This window comes from Schistosoma mansoni, chromosome W, assembly GCF_000237925.1.
Source record: "Schistosoma mansoni strain Puerto Rico chromosome W, complete genome".
Classification (NCBI taxonomy): domain Eukaryota; kingdom Metazoa; phylum Platyhelminthes; class Trematoda; order Strigeidida; family Schistosomatidae; genus Schistosoma; species Schistosoma mansoni.
The window spans coordinates 7,260,736-7,288,548 of NC_031502.1; the positions used below are offsets into that span (position 1 = coordinate 7,260,736).

Here is a 27,813-nt window from a genome sequence, read left to right on the forward strand (position 1 = left end):
CACTTCAGCGGCAATCTATGAAGAAATAAATAAGTTGTACGAATGGACAGTGTCTTGTGACCTACCACCGAATGTTGATCATATTGGCCACTGCCTCAACCTCCATCTGGCTATACACAAACATATAGTGAAACATCTCAATACTGCGACTTGAGATATAGAAACAGTTTAAACTTTTCCCAGCACATGGCATCCCAAGTATCCAAAGCTAGAAAGCTCATTGAATTCATAATGTTAGGCTTCAATAACATCGAGTCCAGATTAATACTATGCGAGGAATGTGTATTACCCATTCTTGAATATGGTATTTTAGTTTACAGTAATTGCAGGCATAATGATCTGATCAAAATTGGAGGTGTTAAAAGAAGGTTAACTTAAGTTGTTTTGGGTATTCCGACAACAAAAATTATCACCGAAAATGTCAACAACTCAAATTAGAACCTCTCTGGATCAAGCGTATCAAATTAAACCTTGTCCATATCTACCGGCTTATTCAGAGTATTTCTTACTCTTCGGTATCCACCCCTCCGTATTCTATGATATAATCCCACAACCTATTCAATAAGAAAAATATTCTAGCGATTCCGAAAACCTACACAAACGTACACCAGAATTTTTCGTTATTCCCTACTCAACCATGCGGAACAGACTGCCAGTGAACCTCCGATGCAGTGAAACTACAAACCGGTTCAAAAGTCTCCTTGATGATTTTCTATCCGAAAGTGGATTGTGTCACCTATCAAATATCAATGTGTTTAGCGATGATTTCTACAAACAAGGTCAGTCATCACTGTGACTGACCGAAAAACAAAGTAGAACTCTTGAAACCTTTCCCCTTTATTTTCTCTTTTTATTCACCTTGATATATGAAGTTCGATTACGTTCATATTTATGATAACTATTATTGTAATTGGTCTCCTGACACATCAGACACTCTTTTCGTTTAAAACCTAAAAACAAGTTATTTTATGTTACCATCAGAAAAATTAACTCAGATTCATTTAATCTTCATCACATATTTATAACACATAGGAATTTATATTCATTCATCCTTTGCAATTAGTTGTGACACCTATAGCATTATTCTAAATTGTTATTGCACAAGAGTTTATACTGATATCAAGTTCTACTCAGTATCCTATAACATAAATTTACATGTATTTACCCAAATGGAATGAAAAGTAATGATAATATTTTTAAACTACTGGTTTATTTCAGAGGTCAATATTATGATGTTTGTACCGTTTCACTAGAAGTTTTTAAAGAAATATTTTCCTCTCTCTTTCTTCAAAGTAACCATTATTATTCCTACGTATCCGAAGTTTGTAATTAAGACAATATCTTATATCGTACTCAAATTAACTTCTCAGACTAGCTTTATCTTCACTATATATGTATGTATATGTATTAATATTTGGTTATCCTTTGCTCCTAATAGCGTCGCTTCAAACTATTACTGCATAAAATCCTATTCTACCATCATATCTTACCGTAGTAATTAGTTACATTCTTATTTATTGATTTATAATCTTTTTTGCATTTCCCTTGTGTTATTCATTTGGCAATACATACATAGCCGTTTATCCTTGATCTGTGTTTACAAACATGCTTATTAGACTATTAACGTATTTTGCGTTTCCTTGATTTCTCTTCCCTTATTTTCACCCCAACATTATTGAAACCTGTATAACATTGTTTTTCTGAAGAAACCCGAAATGGTTTCTTCACAACGCTTATGTACTCACAAGATGTTTGTGAATAATAATAGTGAGTGGATGAAGCATGTACTCTGTTATGTATGTACTCAGTGAGAAGAGATCGATGAGTGCACATGCTTTTTCAGCCCATCGCCTTGACAATCATGGAGGATTTATGGTCGTTAGACATAATGAGGCCGTCTCCTCAAACGTACCGGATAGTGACGATAATGCACGTCACATGATGGCCGGACACGATCGCAATTCACTTCGGAGTATTATCAACTTTCGTGCTTGTAATAATCAGAAGCATATACATATCTACTAAAACATGTAAACAGAGGACGTTAAGAAATAGGGCTAACTAAAAAACGTGTGCATTGACAAAAATCCGATTTCATTGATATAGAAATTTATTGAACTCCAAAGTAAATGACATAAAGTCGTATTTGTCGGAGAAATGTATGGGGCGGATTTTTATTAACTTCAAGAGCTTTTGTTAAATAAGATATAAAAAGAGATAACACGAAACCTTCCGGTAGTGGTCACAGACTTTCCACCAAGGAAAGGTCAGATGATAAACTTGGTTATTAGAAAACGTCTATGTGAAAATACACACCAGAAGAAACCCGATGACAGATGTTCTGAAAGTGACGAAACTGGGAAGACAACCTTCTTCCTTCATCTCCGGTTCAATGGAGTTGAAGCTAGTTAAAAATATGGTCAGGGAATAAATAATTAAATAAAGATCGATTACTAAATTAAAAGGTTGATCAAACTATATATAAAAATGCTAAAGCAAAGAAAACACGAGTCCTCTTTCCTCAAGGCCTTCAAATTTAAGTGTCCATTTGCACGTGTTTACCAAAACACACAGTGGGGGAACAGAGAAGTGAGCACATGTTCAAGTTTTCCAGAACTCTCGACTATTTGATACTGAAGGGTTGAGCAGCTGTAAACAATGGATATTAAACGATAGATGTTGACACACAAAGTACATCAGCCCGCGATCACGAGGAAACACCACCGATTTGAAATGAACGGACGTAATCTTTGGGGCAAAAATGCATGGTTTCCAGGAAAGTTGAAAGATTGCTGTGCAAAAGATACACCATTTATCGTGTTCTGCTACAGGGATGTTGCATTGCTATGTAGAATTATGGTCTAAATCGTTATTAGTACTGCTCTTACAATAGACTTGATTCTAAAATTGTAGGTATGTCAAGATGTAACCGCTCAATCTACAAGATCTTACGTGGAGATCACATCGTTGTCTACACCAACTCATCACATCCTAATAATCACCAATATATGATGAAGAACATATTTATGCTGGAGATAGAACAATATATTTAATATGACTAAAAGAGATAAGACGATACGCAAGGGGAACCACGCTTACAAGGCTTAGCCATGCCATCCGATGAAGTGAATTAATTCTTCCCACCTTCTCTGTTGTTTGGTTTTCTCCGGATCAAATGTTGAATATTTATTTTCCCTGATGTCTCATGTTCAGCTTTGAGGATTATGTGATTAGGGCTCAATGACACCACAGTTACTTATTGACATACAACTGCCACTTACAGTGTTAAAATTTTTTATTGGAATTTCCAGTGTATCTTACAATAAAATGGGGTAATGTATACACCATATTAAAGTGATCCCCTAAAATGCCTTATCTAGCCACTGAGGAAACATGAAATGCACTGCATGACGCACCACTTCTAGATGTCATGTGAAATACTTCCAGTCGTATGACTGTTTTCATGTTGACTATCTATAACAAAAGTGAAAGATCTAGAGCCTTTGAACATTTTACCGTTCACTTAGTGTCAGAGGTGCATAACAATCTCCACAACCCCATGCTTTATCGATAGTTCGTTGTACGGGATTTGTTTTAAATTTTCGGAGTTGAACAAGCGTCCTACCAGAACATCACCACCAAGCTTCTCTGGATAACACCCGAAAAGTTTCAGGTCGAAGAGCTTCCACCTTCTCCCATCAAGAGTCAATCTCTTTTAGAACGCTCTCTCAGCCGAGGTGACCAAAGCCTCCTCAGCGGATAGTCCCAAGAGGAGACTTGAGAAACGTATACCCACCCATGGATTACCTTCTCTCACTTGGATTAGTTATCCCTGATGTTTGTCTCGTAACTTATCTGGCATTATCACTGTCATATGTCGTTACCTCATTCCTATCTCGCATGCTATTATTTCCTTTTCCCCTTTTGTCCTTACATTTCAGTCCTCTCACGCTGTCTTCAATACCAAATACTTAGCTTATTTACCTTGAAGATTCCACAGATATTGTATTTTGACAACACTTTACCAGTAACACCTATAATCGAATCGCGCCCACTTGGTGAAATCAAAAGTCAGAAGCGAGGAGGTTGGAAGATATATTTGATGGCTTATCAACATACCGAGAACTGACCGATCTAATCTGGCTAATGATCGCGGGAGATGTTGCGCACGCCGTCCCGAAACGTGATCTGGTATGGATGAATGACCGAGCGCCCTCAGCTAAATGAGTCCAATAAAACTAATGTGGTCAGCATCCAATGTCGAACACTTACAGAGCTATTGATTTGGGGGATTTATTTACAGCTACAACCTATTTTGTCCTCAAAACAGTCGTACTTTTGACTTCGGATTTCCTCTGTATTATGTTTCCTATTTCAGTCAATCGAAATTCCTCATGGCAGTGTATTAGCTACTTGTATCGACAATCCTTGCTGACCTGAGGCAAACGCACTGGCTGAGATTACATGGTCTGCAAACCAACAGATAACTACCAAACTGAAGTTGAGTGGCTAGACTATCACCTGCTGGATATTACTTAACGCTTAAAACCGTGCCAAAACAACAAGAAGCAAGCGCAGATAAATTAATCGCTTTTTAAGAGCTCGTGACAAAGACAGTGGATATTGGATATATTGATTATATATTGGAGCCTTTAAGCCACATTTAGATTATGGAGTTCAAGCAGCTGGTCCTTGTTCCTAGTATAAGGTGGATATACAAGAACGATTTCAATCATGAAGGACTGAAATGGTAACAATTGTCTCTGGCCTACATTTAAAAGACAAGCTGAGACTCCCAAACCGCAGGTTACGGGTTGATCTAACACTGACGTACTGTATGCTGTGATAAGTCTCTCCTTGTATTTCCATACAAGACTGATCACTTTAAGGACGTTTTGAGAAATTTCAGAAACCGAGATTAAATTTTTTACGTCTGCAGTTCAGTGAGTAGCGTATTAGTGGAATTCTCTATTAGTAGCTTCTGTTGTTACAGTGTAAAAGAAATTGGATCTTCACAGTGCTGAGAATTGATAGGTTGATAGACATCCTATAATCACTGCTGAAGACTGAAGGCTGTTTATCTATATCATGTCAAGGTTATCGAAACAAGCGATGCTCCAAAATTAGGTACCCAACATGCTTAAGTGGTCTAAGTAAGTTAGTCTTTGTGTCTCTGTCGGTGACGGCAGGGTTTAGTCGTCTAGAAAAATATATCGTTTTGACCTACAGTCTTTAGACCTCACTTTTGGATTATTTTATTTATTACGTACTTAATCTAGGAGTGCGGCGTAAGTGCTGTTAAAGGTACAGTGGTCTTGAGTGCTGTTAGTGGGGAGTAAACCTATCATGGACAGTCATGTATTGTGAAAAGCACATTGGTCAGTCCCAGGCTCTTAAGGAACTAGGTTTACATATAGTCACTTTGTGTTTGAAATTCGTTTTGCGAAGTTTTCCTGATAATTAAGTGACTAACGAAATTCAGATATTTCACGTTTGTTGTTATACAAGGAACGCATTGAACTTGTAGTTAACTGTTACGGTGTATATAAGTTTCATCTAGAATGTGTGGTCCTGCTAGTGCACGCGCTTATATTGGGATGGGATCTTTACAAAAATCTCTCCAACCTATCTTTTTGTTCAAAATACTGTGTGCAAATGAAAAAAAGTTCTGAGTTTTGGGACATTATCCTTGTGTTAATCCGTGTCTAGTAGATTCCCTATTCTACACAGTTTTCGTAAGTGGTCAGCATTGCAAGTGCGTTTTTTTTGGTATTATATCCCCTAAATTGAGTGATTATAGGTTTCTGTATAATGATATGGCCCATTTCAGTTTTTATGTTATGTTACTAATATAAGTGGTTGGGTTATTCCAGTTTTAAAACGAATTCATAGTAGTTGATAAGCTGGAATATTGTAGCGATACAGATCTTTCCTATAGTTTTCATCAAGTCTCGACGGTTTTTCTCTCCGTTTGTCTGGTTGTCAAAACTAACCAAACTTTCCGTTATACACCGATTGTAAACCAACTATACGGTGCACACTAAGCTAGTCTCTTGCTCTGTATGTTCGCTAAGTTAGTGCATTTTGTCTTCAAAACGGTGTAAAGTTTAGTCAACCTCCGTAGTTTTGGATTTCAAATTATTGACATGTTACTTGTCCAAAGAAAGCACTTACACTTCTTTACAATCATAGACACCCTAACTTATTGTTCTTAACATTAGCGTTTCTTAATCAGAGGTTTAATTCTTCATTACCTCTGGTTTAAATCCGTATAATACGAAGTCCTTAGTCATCACTTTCTGCTCTTTTGCAAACTCCAACCTCACATTGTTCAAACATTCCAGAACAAAACCGACTGTGTCTTCATGAATTGTTTTGGCTAACCCCATTTTACTCTCGCTTTAAGTCGAAGACTTGAAATAATGTAACCCGATGTTTAAGTACAAGTCATATACTCATTTGGGAGCCGAAATTCTATGTAGTGATAGGTGATACTTCTAGACTGCCCTACCTGAAGTGCATATAGTAGGGTTCGAGTTTGGGCTATAGTGGCTAAAATTCAGGTGCTTTAATCAGTAGACAACCACTTGACCCAGATAGTATCTCAGCTCTAGTTATTGACGTTTCAGTCACCCAAATACATTTCATTAGTTGATTTATCCACTTTAGTTGTTGCACGTATGGCAGACAAGTTTCTATGAATGGCATAGAAATATCGAATTCGTTAATATATCAAGAATTCTACCAAATTAAACAAAACGATATTACTATGACAATATAAGAGACAAATTTGTACAGAAGGAGAGAAAGATATTTCATAAGCGTAGTTTGACTAAAAATACAATCAAGATTTATTTCTTTGTTATTAAGTCCACATTACTGGTGTAATAAACAGTATTGAACTTACTTACTTACTTACTTACGCCTGTTACCCCTCGTTGAGGGGCATAGGCCGCTCACCAGCATTCTCCATCCAACTCTGTCCTGAGCCTTCCTTTCCAGTTGTAATTCGTCCTTTTCATATCTGCTTCTATTTCCCAACGTAATGTGTTCTTTGGCCTTCCTCTTTTCCGCTTCCTTTCCGGATTCCAAGTTAGGGATTGCCTTGTAATACACATTGGTGATTTCCTTAATGTATGTCCGATCCACTTCCAACGTCTTTTCCTAATTTCCTCTTCAGCTGGAAGCTGGTTTGTCCTCTCCCATAAAACGCTGTTGCTGATAGTATCCGGCCTATGGATGTTGAGTATTTTGCGTAGACAACTGTTTATAAATACTTGTACCTTCCTGATGATAGTTGTGGTAGTTCTCCACGTACAGTAGGACTGTCTTGACGTTGGTATTGAAGATTCTGACTTTGAAATTAGTTGACAGTTGTTTTGAGTTCCATATGTTCTTCAATTGTAAAAATGCTGCCCTTGCTTTGCTTATCCTCGCCTTTACATCTGCATCCGATCCTCTTTGTTTATCAACGATGCTTCCCAGGTACGTGAATGTTTCCACCTCTTCCAGAGTTTCTCCATCAAGTGTGATTGGGTTGGTGTTCTCCGTGTTGTATTTGAGAATCTTGCTTTTTCCTTTGTGAATGTAGAGGCCTATTGATGCAGAGGCTGCTGCTACATTTGCTGTCTTCATCTGTATTTGTTCGTGTGTATGAGAGAGGAGGGCTAGGTCATCTGCGAAGTCCAAATCATCTAATTGATTCTGAGAAGTCCATTGTATTCCGTATTTCCCGTCAGATGTCGAAGTCTTCATAATCCAGTCAATCACCAGAAGGAAGAGGAATGGGGAGAGTAGACAGCCTTGTCTGACTCCTATCCTTACTGAAAATGCATCTGTCAGCTGTCCTCCATGCACCACTTTGCACTGTAGTCCATCGTATGAGTTTTGGATAATGTTGACAATCTTTTCAGGAACTCCATAGTGTCGAAGTAGTTTCCATAATGTTCTCCTGTCCACGCTGTCAAACGCATTCTCATAGTCAACGAAGTTGTCGTATAGTGATGAGTTCCACTCAACTGGTTGTTCCACGATGATCCGCAGTGTCGCAATCTGGTCTGTGCACGACCGATCCTTACGGAAGCCAGCCTGATGATCCCTAAGTTCGGCGTCTACTGCGTCTTTCATCCGATTCAGCAGCACTCTGTTGAAAACTTTTCCTGGTACTGATAGCAAACTGATGCCTCTGTAATTCTCACATTTGCTCAGATCTCCCTTCTTTGGTATCTTGATGAGGTATCTTTCTTTCCAGTCCGTTGGCACTTGTTCTTCCTCTCAAATCTTCTTGAATAGAAGGTGAAGCATGTTTGCAGTTACTTCAATGTCTGACTTCAGTGCTTCAGCTGGTATATTGTCAGGTCCTGCTGCCTTCCCATTTTTGATTTGTCTGATGGCCATCTTGACTTCTTCGATCGTTGGTGGAGTGACATCTATAGGAAGGTCAGTGTGTGCTGCTTCGATGTCCGGTGCATTCAATGGGGCTGGTCTATTCAGCAGTTCTTCGAAGTATTCTGCCCATCTTTTCCTCTGTTCTTGAACCTCTGTGTTTGTCTTCCCTTTTTTGTCCTTGAATGGTCTCTCTTGTTTACTATATCTCCCCGCCAATTTCTTCGTTGTATCATATAGTTGTTTCATATTCCCTTCTCTTGCGGCTTTTTCCTCCGTCGTTGCTAGTTCTCCCATGTATTTCTGCTTGTCGGCCTTAATGCTTTTCTTCACTTCCTTGTTTGCTTTTGCGTAGTCTGCTTGTGCTTTGACTTTCTCTGCTCGTGTTCGGCTGTTGTTAATTGCTAGTTTCTTGTTCTTCCTTTCTTGAATCTTGTTGAGGGTTCCCATAGAGATCCATTCCTTATGATGATGTTTTTTGCAGCCCAGAACCTCCTGACACGTTGACGTTAGTGCTTCTTTGATCTTTTTCCAGTTGTCCTCCATCGTAGTTTCTTGTTCTTTCAGTAGATCCTGTAGAGCTTGGAACCTGTTGTTGAGAGTTATCTTGAATTCGTGGAGCTTGTCAGTATCTCGAAGGAAGGCTGTATTGAACCTTTGTAGTGCTGTTTGTCCAGTTGTCCAGTGTTTCTTTAGCTTGAGCCCCATCTTGGCCACAACCAGGTGGTGATCTGAAGCTATGTCAGCTCCTCTCCGGGTTCTCACATCTCCCATTGACCTTCGGAATTTTTTGTTGATACAGATGTGATCTATCTGGTTCTCTGTGGTTTGGTCCGATGAGATCCATGTAGTTTTGTGTATGCGCTTGTGTGGGAATATGGTGCCATCTACGACCAGTTTATTGAAGGCACATAGGTTTGCAAATCTTTCACCATTTTCGTTCCTTTCTCCCAGTTCATGTCGTCCCATGACGTCTTCGTATCCAGTGTTGTCCATTCCAACCTTAGTATTGAGATCTCCCATCAGAATGGTCAAGTCCTTGGTTGGGCATTTCTCGAAGATCGATTGCAACCTATCGTAGAATTGGTCTTTAGCGTCTTCATCGTAGTCATTGGTAGGCGCATAGTATTGGATGACGTTCATTGTAATGCCCTCTCTCTGTTTCGAAGGAGGCTTTGATGATCCTTGGTCCATGAGATTCCCATCCAATAAGTGCATTTTGTACTTTTCTGGACAGCATCAATGCCACTCCTTGTGTATGTGGGTCATTTTCTTCTTCATGACGGGAGTATAACAGAAGTTCCCCTGAAGATAGTCGTTGTTGTCCAACCTGTGTCCAATGTGTTTCACTGATTCCAAGCACCTCCAGGTTGTATTTTCTCATTTCTGCAGCAATTTGGAAGACTCTTCCGGTCTCCCACATTGTTGTTAGAAGGATCATCGGCCTCATGACTTCCGAAGGAACTCGGCTTTCATCATGAGACGTCATAATTATTCCTTCTACTCCCAGGGCAGAGTTTAAATGGTTTGAATAATTTTTTCTGGTTAGCGTTATTTTAGCGAGTTGGTTTTCTACGGGATAGGGTCGCTAACCCCATGCCCAACCCTCCTCCTTTACCCGGGCTTGGGACCGTCAGTAGTCCCCGGAGGAGCTACAGGCGGAGTTAATAAACAGTATTAATGTGCCAAAATCAGGTATGGTATCAACTGTAAAGTTATTGGTTTCTAATTTTTCTGTGAACTCTCACCATGCGAACCTTGGGATATTGAAATTTCTCTCCAGAAATAAGATTGTTCAGTGCAGATCCTCATTGAAAGTCAACCAGTCAGTCGCAGCGTAGAACGTAGCACGTGTATGCATCGGTTCAAGTTGCCATATCCATTAGTATATAGAAATGAAATTGTCAGACCAAATCCCAGTATATTGGAAGTAACAACGGTAGTGGTAACAGAAAAGATTAGGCGTCGGAGGTGCAAATCAAGAGAATATAAATTAGTAAAACAAAATAATTATGGGGAATTTAGAAGCTTGGGATCTAAGGGGAGACAAAGAATGGATGAATCTGCGTCATCCCAAACGATTTTGAACCATATCATTCAAAGTCTCTAACCACTGATTACGATAACCACACAGTTCTCAGCCAGGTAGTTTATACCTATTAACATAACTTTGATTGTCAGTGACTTCGTAAACTGGCCCCACGTCTTGATTTGGCAGCCCTAGCTTTCTTCCGACTCACTCCTACACCACACAACATCGCCCGTCGAGGTAGAGGGTGGTTGAACATACGTAACATTTGTCCCAACCATCCCAGTTGATGAAGGTTTACTGCCTCATCAATCGAGCTGCCATATTTACTTAGTACCCTATCTCTGACCCAGTCACTGCTTACCTAGTGGTTCCAAAATATACAAGCAATGCTCCAAGACACTTATGATCTAATACTGTTAACCTACAAATATCTTCTACTCTCAGTGGTCATGTTTCACACCTAAAAATTAAAATAGGTGTGAGGACTTAGTTGTATTAACGTTTTGCTTTCTAATTTTTGCCTTAAAAATATGTAGCGCATTAGCTGTAAATTTCTAACTTCCATTCACTGTTTTCTTACCAAATGATTCAACTAATATCATTAGTTTTACAGAATTCAATCTGTTAGAGGAAATTTAGAATTTAACACACAAGCAACTCTGGATTATATTCATATTCAGACCGTATTAACGAACATTTTGTTAGTCAAATTCATTTTCTGTTGGTCTCTATGACCCTATCATCACTTAACATGTTATTAACTTTTAGGGATAAAAAAGATGAGCAGCCTACAGATTGGCCTAAATATGCTGAACATTTGGAACACTGTGTTGACGATGTACGACGTATCGCAAGTGATGTACACAGAGGTCTAGTGCAAAATGTCCTCGTCAGTAAGAAAAATGTATGTTATCTTGTTCTATAAAACATTTTATTTTTACTTCCAAACTGTTCACGATTTTAATAAAACTTCTTCAACGATTTTTTAAAACATACAATAGTTACCGTGAAACGTTTTTATTTTACAAACCACTTTCCCCGTTTTCGTTTGTATTTCGACTGCTTTGTATAGATTATCTTTTTTAGTCCAGCTAGATATCAACTCTCCATTTCTTAGTGACGCATAAGCTAGTCTATGACTTACTATTTTTCCAACCGTTAATCCGCTAGTTCTAAACCCGCTTTGCTTATTTCAATTATGTCAGCTGGATAGCAAGTACAACTTTTACACAAAAGATGTGGCTCAAAGGTGGAAAAACAAACAAATTTGAAGCTAACACAAGTGTACACCAGTTGGTATGATTCACACCTCCATAGCCAGAAAAAAATAGCAGCTAGGACAAATAATTGGAGGTAATGGTTAGCAATAGTATTGGGAACTAAGCAGGTAATACAGTTCAAAAGTAACAGAAAATTTCGAGGAATAAAAAGTATGGGATGATATTCAGCTCAAGATGCAGGAGAAGATAAAAATAAGTGTATCTGTACCAAAGAAACTAACTTTGAGCCATGCTATATGACATATTTAACCATAGATTACATCAAACTTGCAGGACCAAGAAGTGTCCATGTACGTGCTACACACCTCAGAACAGCAGTGACTCCGTAGACCTAGAGTTTTCTAAACTACTTTTGTTCAATCAGGATAGCTCATTAAGTTAGTGTCTGAGAATGCGCATCATATGCCTCAACCATATTAGTCGATGCAGGTTCACAACCTAATTAACAAATATATCACTTCTATTGTAGTATGCTATATACAACACTGCTCATTTGGCGGTCTCGTCATGCAGCCGCGCATATATAGTCATTGTCAAGGAAGTCTTACTGAATTTACGCGGCGGGGGATTTGTCTATGAAATTGAGAGGACAAAAAGTGAATGTTCAGCGCTTAGACCGGGTTAGTGGGTACTGTTGTAATTTGTAACCGCCTGAATGCCCTGTTAATGCATAACGTGATAATACGGCCAATTAGAGAGCAATGATTTATCGATCGGACCAATGACACACGAAACCCGTACGAGCAGTCTAGAGTACTTGTCGGTCCTGCTTCTGCCTAGCCCAGACAGTTAAGTCCAGAACACCAATAACAGCCCCTGCAGTATGAATCATTTATTTCAAGCATACTGGGTTTATACACCAAACAGACAGACCACATCATACCATAAAATAGGAAACAATATTTGTACAATATTTAGCCAAATGTGGATGTGAGTGTGGGGGAAGTAATTAATAGATTGGGGATAACTCAAGAACGATAAATCGTGTAGTAATAGTTCATAGGTCAAAACAAAGCTTATAATAGAAGCAACACGAATATGAATAGTTAGCAATTATGCAATAGGAAATATACGTGTCATATTGGTCCATAAATAGTTCTCAAAAGTTACCATTCATAATTCTCTTCAGGATATAACAGGTACAGAGGATCCACCTAGGGGAGTTGGAAACCCTGACCACAAACCGATGATGCACATAGACTCCATGATCCTGAGGAAATAAATAGCGTTTGAGCCTATTGTTGGTCACCGGCTACCATGGGACCGCATCTCTTAACATTTTCCCACTACATTGTGCAATAGACCATTTGATAAAAGTCTTGAGGAGTAGTCCTCTAAGGAAACCAACTGTTTCGATTTATGCATTTGGACAGTGTGCAATCGCACAAAACAGTGAGTAATAACCACTTTGTGTATCGCATACATATTTTGGTGCCCCTTAGTACCAATGGTTGAATGGCTAAACAAATAAATAAATAAGGTTCATCATATGCTGGTAATACTTTGAAGATTCTTGTGAATAATTATTCTCAACTTATATCTTCTGTCTTCGAAAGCTACTTTTATAGGGTTAACCAAATACGAATAACCTTCACCGCTCTCAAAACCAAGCAAGCTTAGTACTCAAGGGATATTGTGCAAACCAGTACTTTTGGTTAGTTGATTAAATTACATATTACTAATTGCGAAGACATTACAATGACAAGAAAGCGTTTATGATTAATATCTAGTGATCGTATTCAAGTCTCTCCTGTTGCAGAAATGAATAATATATCAGGATATAAACTGGGAAGAGAGTTGTCCAATCAGATCTTCAGCCACCATATACTCACAGAACACGGACAGCTTTTCTTCATCCTAGTCATCTCTGTAGGTATCATTATCATCTAGATGTTGCTGACTACTATCAAATTTCTGATGAAATCACAACTTCAAAATCTGAGTACTTTACTGTTTATCTTTCCATGAGCATCAGTGTTTCAAAGATGCTTAAAAGGTCTCATAACTATTTTAACAATTCAGTGATATTGTTCAGGAAGTCTTGTTGTAATAATCAGTAGGTCATCATAGATTCGTGGTTAACATTTACATTATTTCACAACTTACATCACAGAAAGATCTCAGTTGGACAAACAATAATAATCAGGGACTAATATACACCCGTTTTGTCCCAGATTGGCTCTCCTCATCAATGGGGTCGTGGCTGTGGATCGTCGTGGAGTACCGCACTATGATGAAACAACTGTCCATTGCCCCCTGGTTTTCACTGTTTGTCCTAATAAGATCAGTCCGTTATATAAACCATGGGATCTAGCTATCTTTACAACCCCCCCCGTAGTAATTACTCAGTTTCTTATAATTGGTTACATACAAAAATCTAAATTATCGTGATGGCAATAACAAAAACAGGTGTTCAGATTCATATACAATAATAGTATACTTCGAGGGATCATAAATATGTATGCATAATAAACACCTTTTTCTGCTATAATTGATCGTTTTCGTTGTAGAAAAAGTATCCTGAGTATGTACTATCAACCATTTTAAAAGAATCCGTCGATAAACCCAATACAGATGACCGACTTTTTGTGTAAGTGCTAATTTATCAACGTTAATTTTTGACGTTTTACTATACTTTTTTATTTAAAGATGAATGTAACTTCTCATTTGAACTATTTTATTATATGCTTATCCGTTTATGATTTAGTTTGCCGAAAATTGAAATGATTGCAAATGAGTAAAATTTGCTTACAGAGGATAAAAAAATCTATTTAGATATCTCGACTTTTCTATTTATAACCAATTTAAATAAGTTTTTCATTTGTAAGATAAAGGGTTTTTGAGATAACATGCTACACTTAATCTTTAGTAAAAGTGAACTTTAGGTAGCTGTAAAATCTAGAACGCACATTTTTTCATGTTTGAGACACATTATCTGAATAGATTCGCATCTCAGTATTGATGTTTACACTAAGATTCGAACCTAGTACCTATCGCTTCAAATAACAAAAACGCGTTATCGGCTGAGCTACCAATTAAATATCAACAATGGGAGGACTCAAACTTTTACATATATATGGCACACTTAATTCTCCTAAAAGTGTTTCATCTAATTTTAATGAAAACGGATTATATTGATCAAATGACCAAGTTTTTGGAATTAAAGTTCACTAATCTGGTTTTTGAAACCCTAGCCCACAGACTAATAAATTCCATATTCATTATGAAAGTAACTGGCTGGAGCAGATGAGTTGTCCATCAATGAAGATTCTAATATTATTGGTATCATTCTTATTATGTATAATATGGTTATATATTTAATACACATTGATCATGAGTACATTCCAGTGATGAAGAAGAGTCACTAAAGATGACTGTTCAATTCATAATTAACATCACTGACTGATCTTAGTTAAACGACTACTGAAAATCACTAAGCACTGGACTATAGTTTCATTTTAATATGGGACTTTTCGGGAGTGCACATCCATGACCCCACCATCAGTGATCAAACTTAAGACCCTCAGTGTCGCACGCAAACGCTCAACCTCTAAACTACTGAGCCGGATTCCAATAGTTTAAATGTTTAACGTCAACCAAATTGTAATATCACCCGACCATCTAGTGTACTTGGTGGATCACTGTCTCACACTTAACATAATCGAAATCCACCAGTCACGGCTTTCCAATAGAACGCTGAAATTGCTTCTCGAAATTAGTAAGTAGTGCATGATCAATTACTATGTGGAGGGGTATGGAGATTTTTCGAATATCATTAGAAAAATAATGTTAATTCCTAACACAGGATATATTCTATTAATTATTAATGAAATACAGAAGCTGATTAGAAAGCAGATGGAGCAGTTTTATAGCTGATGATGGTTGTTTTATTTTCAAGGCACTCAGTCATCCATCTGGTGAGTAGGTTGCTAGTTCGAACTTCTGTTTGTCCCGTTTTGGTTAGGACACCGGGGTGGTATCAGTAGTCCTTACACCAAACACTAGTTGTGACCCCGACTACTTGGTTACTAAGTTAATCGAGCAACTGACATAATCTGGATTACCCAACCATCTTTAACTTCCTAGTCTCTGTACTTTTCATCGCAAACTAACGTATATGGAAAAGTCATTTAAGAAAAATAGTTGCATCTTATCTCAAGACTATTCCATTTGCTGTTGCCCACCCTCTGAAATATTTCAATTCCCACTTATTTTATCATGGTTTTTACCTTGTTTTGTAAACTATCTGGAGTTTCGGAGAGTCGCATTTCATTGAATAAGCTAGTTGTCATGTTAAATGTTCTATAAAAGTACTTTCTTGTCTTCGAAAATGTGAACAGTTTTATAGATTAGAAATAAACAAATTAGCTTATTTAAAAATACTTAGTAGTCCAGTTTTCTTACCTAACGAACTAAAGGTTACTTGTCTGAATAACAAATAATTGAATTGTTTGTTAAACAATTATAGATGACTTATTAAAATATTGTCTTTATCATGAATCAGTATTAGTGAAAAAAATTATTGAAAATTCAAAAAGCCAGATTCTCAGTAATGCATAGATATAATCGATTCTGAGATTGTTAAAGATATCTAAAGAACTCCCGTCAAAATAACCCATTTACTCGTTATACTGTTATTCCCTTTTCTAAAAATAAATTAGATTTCGGTTCCTTTTGCATCAAAACCGTCCATAAGATCCATCCTTGATTTTTACCGCAGTTTAAGATATTTTTTCTTGTTAGGTTGTTACCCTTTCAATACTCTAAATCTGCCTCATACTCCCAAGGTTATTATAAGTCCATTTATACTCAACAGAAGTTTGTCTGATTTATTCTAGAGCTGTATGCAATGTATTCGAATTTAGTCTGAGTTTCTTATCGTATCGACAAGCTGTATCAAGGATCCAACCCAAAACGTATAAGTCATATGACTTTGTGTTCACTTATTATGTTGACTTCAACCATATGTGATAGAGTTCGTTTCCCAGCGCATCAAGTTTCTGATGGATTAATAAAATTAGTGTAAATTTTTCCATCTTTAAGTCTTTTCTGTATTAAACATACTTTTAAAGATGTTTAGATTATTATACAGTTCTAGAACTAAGTTTATTTGAGGATAGTTTCAGGTGTGGGTTGTAATCAAGTGTAAAAAGCATTGGAAACCAAATAGAATTGATAACTGTTTCGCCTTCGTTTGAGAATTCTTCCTATTCTTCCCTGATTTTCAGTAGTTATTTTCCAGCTAATTTTCTTATAATGGCTAACAAGTTCCGGAAAAATTATGAGGTAAGGACATCTGTCGGTCTAGATATTGTCTTAACTGCTTTATTGTTCACTGAATCTGAAATCTTTCCGTACTTATCCACTATGAATTTCCGACATTGTACCCGTCACTTGTAGATAACACATTTTCCTTCATAGTCAAAACCCGTATGCAGCTACACAAAATAATGAAGTCTATTTTTTTCTAAATATACTTGATCTGTTTCTATGATTATTACATTATCCAAACAATCTACAGCATGAGGGAGATCTTATAATATAATTTTCACTACTCACTGAACAATTAAGGGTACTGTATTATCCTTGAATGGTTGTTGGTTATGCAGAAATAAACTTTTATGTGTATCAACAGTAAGCGATTATCTTCATTCTCCAGCTACGTGGATATGTAGATAAACCTTAGATAAATTTAACTTTTACGAATATTTTTACCCAGTCATTTTGTCAAACACAGTTTTCAGACAATGTTAATGGATACTGGTGGGTTTCTGGAGCTGCAAGAAGTCCGGTTGAGTTGTCAACAAACTAGTGGACAGTACCCTTAGGTTTTCTAACTGTAATTAGTGTAGCCCTTGTTAAAAACGCTAGTGGGTTAATGATATTAATCTTCTTAAGTCGTTTAAGTTGTTTGACAGGTACCAGCTCTGCGTATGACATTATTCTTCTAGGATCAAATACTGGTGTTACTCCTGAACAAGGCATATGATTATGATCCAGTGAGATAAAACAATTAAACGCATGTTGCTGCGGCACTTCCACTAAACACTCTAATGAACTCGGTGTATGCTTAGAACTAAATAGGCAAAGTATTATTAAAATATTCCAACACATCGGAAGATGAAATGTCGAAAATCCGTTGAAAATTCTCAGATAAATCCAAGGAAGCATTTATTTTCCAAAGCCATGTCAAAGAATGAATGTTGAGTGTCCTCGATAATTTTGTAGAAGCTAGGGAAAGGACCGAAAATACTTCGTTTGATAAACGTTTTTTGAAAAACTTCCAAGAAAAATTAAGGGAATGATTATTTGCCCACTATTTGTTTTGATTGCAAAACTGTCGAATTTGCTACCAATTTTAGCATTCTTTCTTGAAGACTCTAGAAGCTCAAGACTACCTATCATTTTATGAATACCTTTCTGTATATCCTCTTAACTTCAAGGTAAACTTCAATATCTTTTGCCTTCTATTTTCCGTTAGGGTTTCAAAAGTAGAAAATTTCTATGAACTAGAAAACGATTAGAAAATCAGTTTGTAAAGTTTTCACTGTACAGGGCTTAACAATCGACAATAGACATTATTTTAAAACTATGAAGATTACTTAATTGAAGATTTGTTCAGGAAGCACGTAATGTCCTAGTGATTGAAGTACTCAACTACTAAGTCTCTTGTTAGAACCCCACAACGCTTCGATTTGGGCAGTCTTATGGTTTCGATAACACTCGCATACAAATAGTTTTCCGCAAGCCGAGTGTACATAAAAGCTTGTACTTGTGCAGTGACTGAGTGAGTGATTTTGATGTTAGACACGGGGTACTAGGTAAATATGGCAAGTAAATTGATGAGGTAATGAATCTTCACAAACTGAGGTAGTTGGTACATGTGTTACGTGTACTTAACCACCGCCTATCTCAACGAACGATGTTTGCTAGTGCAGAGGTAGGTTAGAAGAAAGTTAGGGGCATCAGTCTATAAAATAATTAACTGTTGATTTAAATCATTTTGGTGGTTGCAGACTATCTGGTTGGGGTCTACGTGATAATGGTTTTCAGTGTTTGAGAACATTGGGTAACATGGCTCAGAATCGTTCACAATAGCTCAGATGCGTTCACTCTTTATTTTTTTCTTGATCTTAAATACCAGTATCCTTTCATGTCATACCTTCCATTCTATTTTTTCAAACCAGATGTAGTCTCTCCACTTATCCTTGATACTACATTATTTCTATCTCTTTGTTATTTTCATCATATCTCGCTAATTAGGTGTGGTAACAGGCTAATGCACATCTATTTCAGGCTGTATCTTGAGGACATCTATCTGCTTGTACTTGATAGAGAAGTTAAATCAAATCAGATCAGAATAAAATCACACTTATGATTATCTCATTAATTTTACTTTCCGTTTTTATGCTGATAAAATTAGCTAATAACAAATGAGTAAATCAAGTCAAATACTATTAATTACGTACAAGATCAATTAGTTAATTAATGGAGCATTCCAATGAAATAAAAAGAATAATTATAATTTATTGAACTCTTTCAGTAGTTACTTTATTTATGTATTCATTATTTTAGGTCTAGATGTCAAAAGTATCATTTTTGCTTGTTCCTGTATATTTTGAAAACTATGGAACTTTTTTAATCTAACCTTTTTTTTTTTTAAAACAATGTCAGTGATGTTCTACAATATCATACTTTCTCTCTTAATGTATTTTTCGATTGGTTAGTGTTCAATTAGTGAATGACCACGTGTTACTAAATATGGTAGATGTGGTATTCTGAATGTTTTCTAATTTTCCATAAAGTAAACCGTTTTTTTTACTCAAAACCTTCAAATATACCCTATTCCTTATGACTGTTACTTGTTTCCAATGAAATGCATTTGTCAGTGTTACTTATTTTTACAATCTGTGGAAAACCTGCACAGCTTGTTATTCCTTGCACATGTTACTATTGATTACAATGTTTGGTCAAATTCATTCTGTTTCATTTAAGACTGCCCTTCCATTTCATTGTTGATAAAGGTTTCTAGTTATTTTATGTGGACAAAATAGAGTTTTCCCTCTTGGTGAAAGACCACCCATCCGTGAATAATGCACAATGTTTGAAAAAAACCTGTTGCAACCTTAAACTAAAATAACTGAAAATGCTACAAAGTCTTACTATTGATGGTTACTTACTTTCTTAATTACGCCTGTTACTCCTCGTGGAGGAGCATAGGCCATGGCTTTAATTTCTAAACACTTTCAGATGAATTTGTTCACAAGATGTCTTATGTCATGTTATTTGTGAATCTATCACCTCGGTGTCTTTTCTTGTATTTGTTTGTTCTCTTAAATACTCAGGTTGAGTCTTCAATGTTGTCAGAGAGACAAACCCCAAATCGATTTTCTCGTTTTATCGGTAAGCCTCGGACGCCGAAGATTTGACTTACTTATGAAATATACTTGGTCTACACTGCACTGCGGTTTGCTAGCTACCCTGTTGTAGTCTAGCTGTAGCATAAAAGGGGACGGTATATATGTATTTATCTAATGCAAATAAGTAACATTTTTCGGATCCAATCTGTCTTTTCGTTACTCTACCATGTATGTATATAGTGATTCAGTGGATAAAGCAAATGACTTTCAGCCACTCAGTAGTAAGTTCGAATATCGCCCGATTTTCTGTTTGAGCGACTTAATAGTATCACTAGCTCCCATTACCAAAGTTCAACTCAAAGCCAAAAAAAGAGTCTGCCGAGAAAGATTATAATAACTTCACGATCAAACTGTCCGGCCAAGAGAGCACGATACCTTCAAAATCCTCATCTAGAGCTACAAATATTCTTCATAATTTCAACACCAGTCCGTGCCTGGTGAATAAATTAATAAGGAACTTTATTTTTATCTAAAGTTTTGATATGGTTTTACGTAAGGCTTGTATTTTCTTTTAGATAACCTTAGTATTATCACTAAATGTAACACAAAATGTTTTGCTCAAAACCGAATACGTAGATTTGTATTTCGCAGGTTATTATGCTTTAACCAAATTTAAGTCAAACATTAAGACTGATAATTTAAACTTCACTTGTTTAGTTCATTGATTACAGTCAAAATAGAACCAAAGATTCAGTAGTGTACGCTCATATTTTCGTTGGCGCACCATTCCTAACCATTTATGTCCGGTGAATATACTGTATATTGACAATCTATAGTGTAAAACGATTAATCTACCTCCATTGTCTAAATTGAATCTGACCACTGATTGATAAGCAATAATAAGTGATTTGTGCATATTATCTATCTACGAATGGGTTGCAGTTTATTTAAAAATGAAATATTTGTAAAAATCTCAGTGATCAAAGCAAAATGTGACGTTTTACTCGACATTTTAATCCGAGCTTCTTCAGGGAAGTAATCTAAATTATCTGATATGCCCAAGGCTCACAACACAGCTGTATACTAAACACTTGTCCAGTTATGTCGAGTGGTTAAATTCTGATTGTATTAAAATATGGATATGAATTATTTAGTGACATGTAGCGAAATTGTAATAGGAAAAGAAAAGTATATGTATTTGTGAGTGATGTGATGTGAAAAAACCGTTGATAGTATTGTTATGAAACTAGTGGCTCAGATTTGGAAAATAATCCTTCTAAAATATATTTTTTCTGGTTTGTTTTTCTCATCAGTTGTGTTACTCGTGAGGCTAGTAAAGCTTTGTCAATTCTATCTACATATCATCGAGATCATGAGACTAAAGTAGAACGTCAAATTGTTGAACCATTAAATCGTCTAACTGAAGAAACATGTGTTAACATTACAAAAGGTCGACGTAATTTACAAAAATGTTTGACAGATGTTCGTAATGCACGTGGACAATTACAAAAAACTATGCAATGTATTCAAACAAGTACAAATTCAAGTTATCCTGGTTCTTGTAATCCGTCTGTGACAATTGATGCAGTCAATCGAATTAGTCAAGCTCAACATCAATTAGAAGAGAAAGAAAGTGAATTGGAATCTTCAAAAGTACAAGCGAAAAACTCATTGGTTTCTTTTATTTTCTTTAAACACATAGATTTCACTTGAATTTCCCAACAACTTCTTGGGCTATTATTTGTTAGATAACGTATGTTTTTAATAGAGATCTACTGTAAACCAAGGTTGTATGAAGAAAGCAGAGAGATTGCCTGGTTATAGGTATAAAAGACTAGAATTAGTTTGTTCATCGCAACCTCTGTTTGAGGTCCTAGAGATGGTGCCACTCAATCAAACATAGATCAAAATAAAAGCTAATATCGATTCTCCCATGGTTTTCTTTTACATTCTTCACAAAAGTGAAATAAACTTCGTTAACTTAAGGAAATGTCTTGCTTAGTTGTATCGTCAACCGAACTGTAACCATCCATCATACACCGTTCTTATCCAGTTATTTTTTTAAATTGCATTTCCTCTCCATCCTTTATTTCTTCACAGTATAGTCGTTTCGTTTGCTTGTTGTATACTATTTTCGGTGTTCAGTCGTATCAGACTTTATGCAAATTAAATAACAAGTTAATAAAATTAAGGTTTTCTTTAATTTGTAATTTTTGAGGACTATACTAATCATCGGTTGTGCTGGAACTTCACATATTTACAGTATATGGTTTTTGAAGATTGTTGAATTTCATTGAATTCATGAACCGATCAATATTGCAGTATGCATATTGAGTGCCGATCGCATTTTTGATACTTTTGTAAAGTTTATTAAAAGAGAATACATTTTCCCTATTTATTTAGTATTTATTTCTATTAGAACACTCTATGTAATAGTTTTGTGAATAGTACTAAGTAAAATTAACTATCCTGTATATTGTATGGGCTGGGATTAGTACTAATTAGGGATAGAGAACTCTACATGGGTAAAAGAAAACCTGTAGATGTCTCATATCTCAATTGTTGCTTAGAGTGGATGATAAAACTTACGAATCTATAAACAAAAAGATGATATTACACCACATCCATTTGTGTTTTGAAAAATGCCTGAATTCGTGAATAATGGTCTTTTTCTTACAGTTTTGCTGTCACTCTAACAGCATGAAGTTTATATTTCCTTGAGTGAACATGTTCCATATGTGTACTACATTATAGGGAAAGAAAGCAGGGTGATTCTTGTGTCTTAGGGATTTAAGTCTATCATTTAGTATAATCTATTGTTGAAAGGATATTGAGACGCTAAGTCAACCATTATATTTATCTTATACATAAGAGTGTTTAAAATGAATAATAATAATAAATAGGAAAAATAACATAATATCTCGTCAAAGTAGTACATGCTAATCAAAGTTATTTGTCAGAAAGTGATATAAATAAGTAGGAATTCTACATAAGTTATAAAACGAAGACAGACACGAAAGATATACTCAATTGCTGTAAGTGATCCTGGTAAACATTCAGTGTATGAAAGTAGTAATACGTCTAGAAGCCATTCTTGGAGATTCAGAAATCCACTCATTCTTTATCCTTTCATAGATTTTACACCCCAATATTATTTCATAGTCTTAGATTTTGTATCACAGAATGACCTAAGTTAGACAACCATTGAGGTTAAAAAATAATGGACAGCTATCTCGTCCAAATATGGGACTCCTCAGCAATGAACATTTGAGACCCTAGGAGTATTCAACCGTGGATTTTAAGGCCTCATAGCTAGCGTTTGACCTTTAGACTGCTGATTCTGGATTCAATAGTTTACACTAACAATAGTAATAATCGTGTGCTCCCTAGTAAATAATCTCGAAAGGTTCTACGGAGAAAATGTGGTCAGTGGAGTTCAACCATTTTGGCTGTGAGGCGGTTAGCTATTAATGTCATTAGAAGATGATTGGACAATATCGCTAATTGGCTCAAGCTAGATATGTAGACAACTGGATCCCTACTTGATGATCTCAAGGTTAAACGCTTACTGAGAGACCTGAAGGTCCTGCGTCCGACTCCCGGTGGGACCACGAGTGGTCGCTGCTGAGGAGTCCCATACTAGGACTAAACCGCTGTTCAGTACTTCTTGGTTTTCAGTGGTTGTTTAGGACCAGCCGGTGATAAACACATTTATTTAGACAAAGGCTCTATTTATAATTCTTTTTTATCGTTTGGTGTAGAACTCGGTACAAATTCATTAATAATAATAGTAATTCCACCCATCTAAAATTTGTAATTTGTTCTTATCAAAAAATCCAGGAACAATTACTTCGTGATCTGTATTCATTCGCCTCTGAAGAAGAAAACTATTCACGCCTTATACTTAAATACTTTCAATTACAAGAAAATTATTTATCTGATAGTTTACAGTTGGTTCAAAAAGCGATTTCCGATATGTCTCAAACTATCAGTAAGTTATCATTTTAATATACACTTCCGTTAATTTTTACCTTACGACAACTGTCAACATACTATCGTTTTTTTCCATGTTTAAATTCAGGCGTACATAGTGAGTGAGCTATTGTTTCGATAGTGTAATGGAATATGATAGTGCACGATAAAGCTTTATCCACCTTATGCGTTGTATCCTACTTACTAATAAGTGATGTGTTTTACTGGATTTCGATTGATATACTCACCGTCACTCGAAAAGGGTGATGATTTGGAAAATGGATAATTGGTAAAACTAACTTCCTATTTTATGCAACCCTAAACAAATGAGAGAGTTCACTTTCCCTTTCAAAATCCTCCCATATGGCCACGCATATATAGTCACTGCCTTTTCGCGGTGGGGGATTTGTCTATGAAATTGAGAGAACGGAAAGCAAATGTCTGACACTTAAACCCGGTTGGTGGACACGGATAATCCACCTAAGGGAGGCGGAAATCCTGGTCGCAAATTAGTGATGCACATAGGCCCCATGGTCCTGAGGGAACAAATGGCGTTTAAGCCTATTGTTGGTCACCAGCTACCACGAGACCATATCTAACATTTTCCACTACATTGTGGGTTCGACCACTTGATAAAAGTCTTGAGGAGTGGTCCCCTAAGGAAACCAACTGTTTCGATTTATGCACTTGGACAGTATGCCATCCCATAAAAAGATTGAGTGATGATAAAAACTCAAAAGAATTATTCTCGTTTCTATCCTCTCATAAATTATGCTCACAATTATTCAGTAACATTTGTTATTATTTTACATTGCATCACGTGTCGACTGTCTTTTATTCTCACGTTGTATATTCTTTTTTTGTCAATCCATACATCAGCTCGCCTATGGTTGAAAACCTGTTCTATCCAAACGATCTCAAGTCACTGACTGACCTTAAGTCGAGTGCTACCACCAAATGGGAATTTTGAATCGAGCTTTCTGAAATCTCGTGTGTCATTCAAACTAGCCTCCTTCAACTCTTGCATACTAATGCAGGTCGGACTACAGACACGATTGGCTGTCTTCAGGATGTCTCAACATAGATGTCTGTTATCTATCCGAGACCCGTACTCAAGAATCCAGTGAAGTACCACAAATTCGCTCTCCATCTTAAGCTAAGAAACGCTTGGTATATGTACGTTTATCCGTAGACCATTTGGCATATTCATTTTGTTTCGCCGGTGTTGGTGTCGCAGTAAGCTCTAAAGCCGAGATAGCACTAATTGATTAAGTCCCCATGAACAGTCGATTGTGCTCTGTTAGATTAGAAAGCTCTATCGTAGCGATAAGTCGATGTAAAATATCATGTCTTCTCGTTAACTCTGCCTACGCCCTGATCAATGGCAGTCCGGATGCAATCGAAGTTGAGTTTTCCCACCAGTTAAGTGATTCTCAGAAAGTGCGTTGTAGTGCTAGCTTGAGATTCGAATGCACAGGTTGGCCGTCTAGGCACAGAAGAGAGTCGTTTCCGTGGCCACTTATAAGTATTGGTTTCTACAGGCCGCTTGTAACTCGTTGAGGTATGCCGGTCTACCCCGTGCAACTGCTAGTCTGACAATAAACGTGGTTCAAGGCTTTCATTCAGAATGCATATATACTAACAGTGACTGATTAAAATTCAATTCTTGAATGTCAACAGTAGGGTAATAAAAATTTACATATTCGTAAGCTATAATTTTACAGATCACAATTTGTATCTAACGTATATTATTTTAAATGTCTAACCACTTTTTCTTAATTCTCTTGTATACACTAAATAAATTTCCAACATTTCCTCATATTAGCATTATTATTATTATCATTATTATTTTTATAGCTGAAAAATAAATATGGTAACAATCATTTAATCTGAAACTTATCGTCAAAATCAGGCCCAAAACTAAACATTGGGACCATATCAATAAAATCATAGGAGTTTTATTGTTAGGTTTGTCTTAATAATAGGCGGTAATGTTTCACGTTCGTTCATAACGTATATGTGTTTATGCTCTGTCAGTGTGTGGTTGTATAATGTCAAATATATTCATACAAGTGAACCTGTCTTAAACTTACAATCGTGTAATATGTTATTTATTCCATGAAAAAATATTTTCTATGCATGTTTTCTGATCAGTTTTAAGTTTATATATTAACATTATAGTTTTTTTCGATCAATTAAATACGGACTTAAATAGTATCTATGATAAAAGTTTATTCATTATGTAACCAACTAATTTGTAACTCCTTGACATTCAAACAACGTAATCTGATTATCAGCAGCTGGTATTTTGTTGTTGCGATAGTTGAATATTACCCCTAGCTTGACTGAAATAGTTTTTTCCGTTGTCTCGTAACTAAAAGTTTATAATATCGTTAAGTTTGTTATTGAACCGAAATTTAGCCAACGTTATGCGCATCATTGCAAACGCTCAGTAAATGTGTTGCACACTGGGCGTTAAATTTTCCTCTCCTTCACTTAGTATTCATTAGATATTAATGTGTAGTTTTCACCATATCTGTCTCTTCATCCAGCATATTATTTTGGGCTTCACTACCATGCCCGATCTAGATGCTTACAGATTTCTCTAGACGCTTTAAATGGAATCCTTAGGGAAAATTACACACTGATACTCAAAACATCCTCTAAATAATCGGAAAAATGGTTGAAAATGCCTTATCCAACACACTTGTTGAAGGTCGAGGAGCTTGTTGACGAACGTTCAAAAAATAATCCTGACTCAATTCAAAAGATTCATAATTGACGGCATTATTTACTAACAAAACACTATGATTTTTCAAAAAAAATTGATGCATAAAATCAAAGAATACATTTTTATGTTACATAAAATAGGTGGGATAAAACGAAAAGTGCGTCTTAGATTCTACCTCCAACTACATCCCATCTATTATATAAGAACGATAACATTTTTTACAAACTTTCACTCTATTATTTCTATCCGTTAGATCGTTCTTTTTCTTTTTCATTACTGTACAAGCCCAATATATTTATTTATCATTGGTTCTTGTTTTTTCTGGACGACAGGACTACAGAAACGTCTTACTACATTTGGCCGACATCTACCCGATCATCTAGCAGAAACTAAACGATCTATCGCCTATGTTCTAGACGTATGTATTAATTATTTGGATCAAGAATCTATCATGCAAGAAGAGGTAAGCTGGAATGCTGCAGTGATTATTTCTAAATCATATCTTAAATCGTCCATATCCATTATGCATTGTTCAAAAGTTATTTGCTCCGCTATTCATAGCGTATATTACAAAGTCTATTTTCATTTAATTTATGAAATAAAGGTCAATTTTATCGCTTTTTTGAAACCCTAACTACTACTAAATATCATAAAGCCTTATTTTTTAAATATTAATTGTTCTATCGAGGTGATACGCTAGTAAAATCATTTATCAAAAGTTATTATTATTATTATTAATGGCTTTATTCAGTATTATATTTTTGGTACAGAATAAAATCCTCAGCACAAAATATTTCACCAAGTTTTCTTCTCATATTTCTTGATTGATCCTGACGATAAATATGGGGTGGTCGCCAATTAGATGTTAGCAGTTCAGGAATTGACACCCGAATGATGTTCATTTTTTCTAATGTACATTGTCAGCCTCCACGATATCTCTGATCGTACTTTTTTGTAACTTGAACAGTGAAAAGTGGTAAACTTTTCATAGATGCACCTGAACAGGTTATGCGTTTAATAGACATAATGATATGTTAAAACAAACAAAGACAT

At 36.1% G+C, this 27,813-nt stretch overlaps 1 protein-coding gene across 1 annotated transcript in view; it reads left to right on the forward strand.

Annotated features, from left to right (window-relative positions):
- Positions 1 to 4,837: 4,837 nt before the first annotated feature.
- Positions 4,838 to 27,813, forward strand: part of Smp_139070 (3bp-1 related rhogap) — a gene marked incomplete at its 5' end in the record, with an annotated part of 41,887 nt that continues 18,911 nt past the window's right edge. Inside the window, 6 exons of the mRNA XM_018800068.1 lie at positions 4,838 to 4,842; positions 11,186 to 11,321; positions 14,208 to 14,287; positions 21,371 to 21,710; positions 23,898 to 24,048; positions 27,093 to 27,223. Coding sequence (XP_018653918.1) covers positions 4,838 to 4,842; positions 11,186 to 11,321; positions 14,208 to 14,287; positions 21,371 to 21,710; positions 23,898 to 24,048; positions 27,093 to 27,223 — 843 coding nt within the window. The remainder of the gene's footprint in view (positions 4,843 to 11,185; positions 11,322 to 14,207; positions 14,288 to 21,370; positions 21,711 to 23,897; positions 24,049 to 27,092; positions 27,224 to 27,813) is intronic.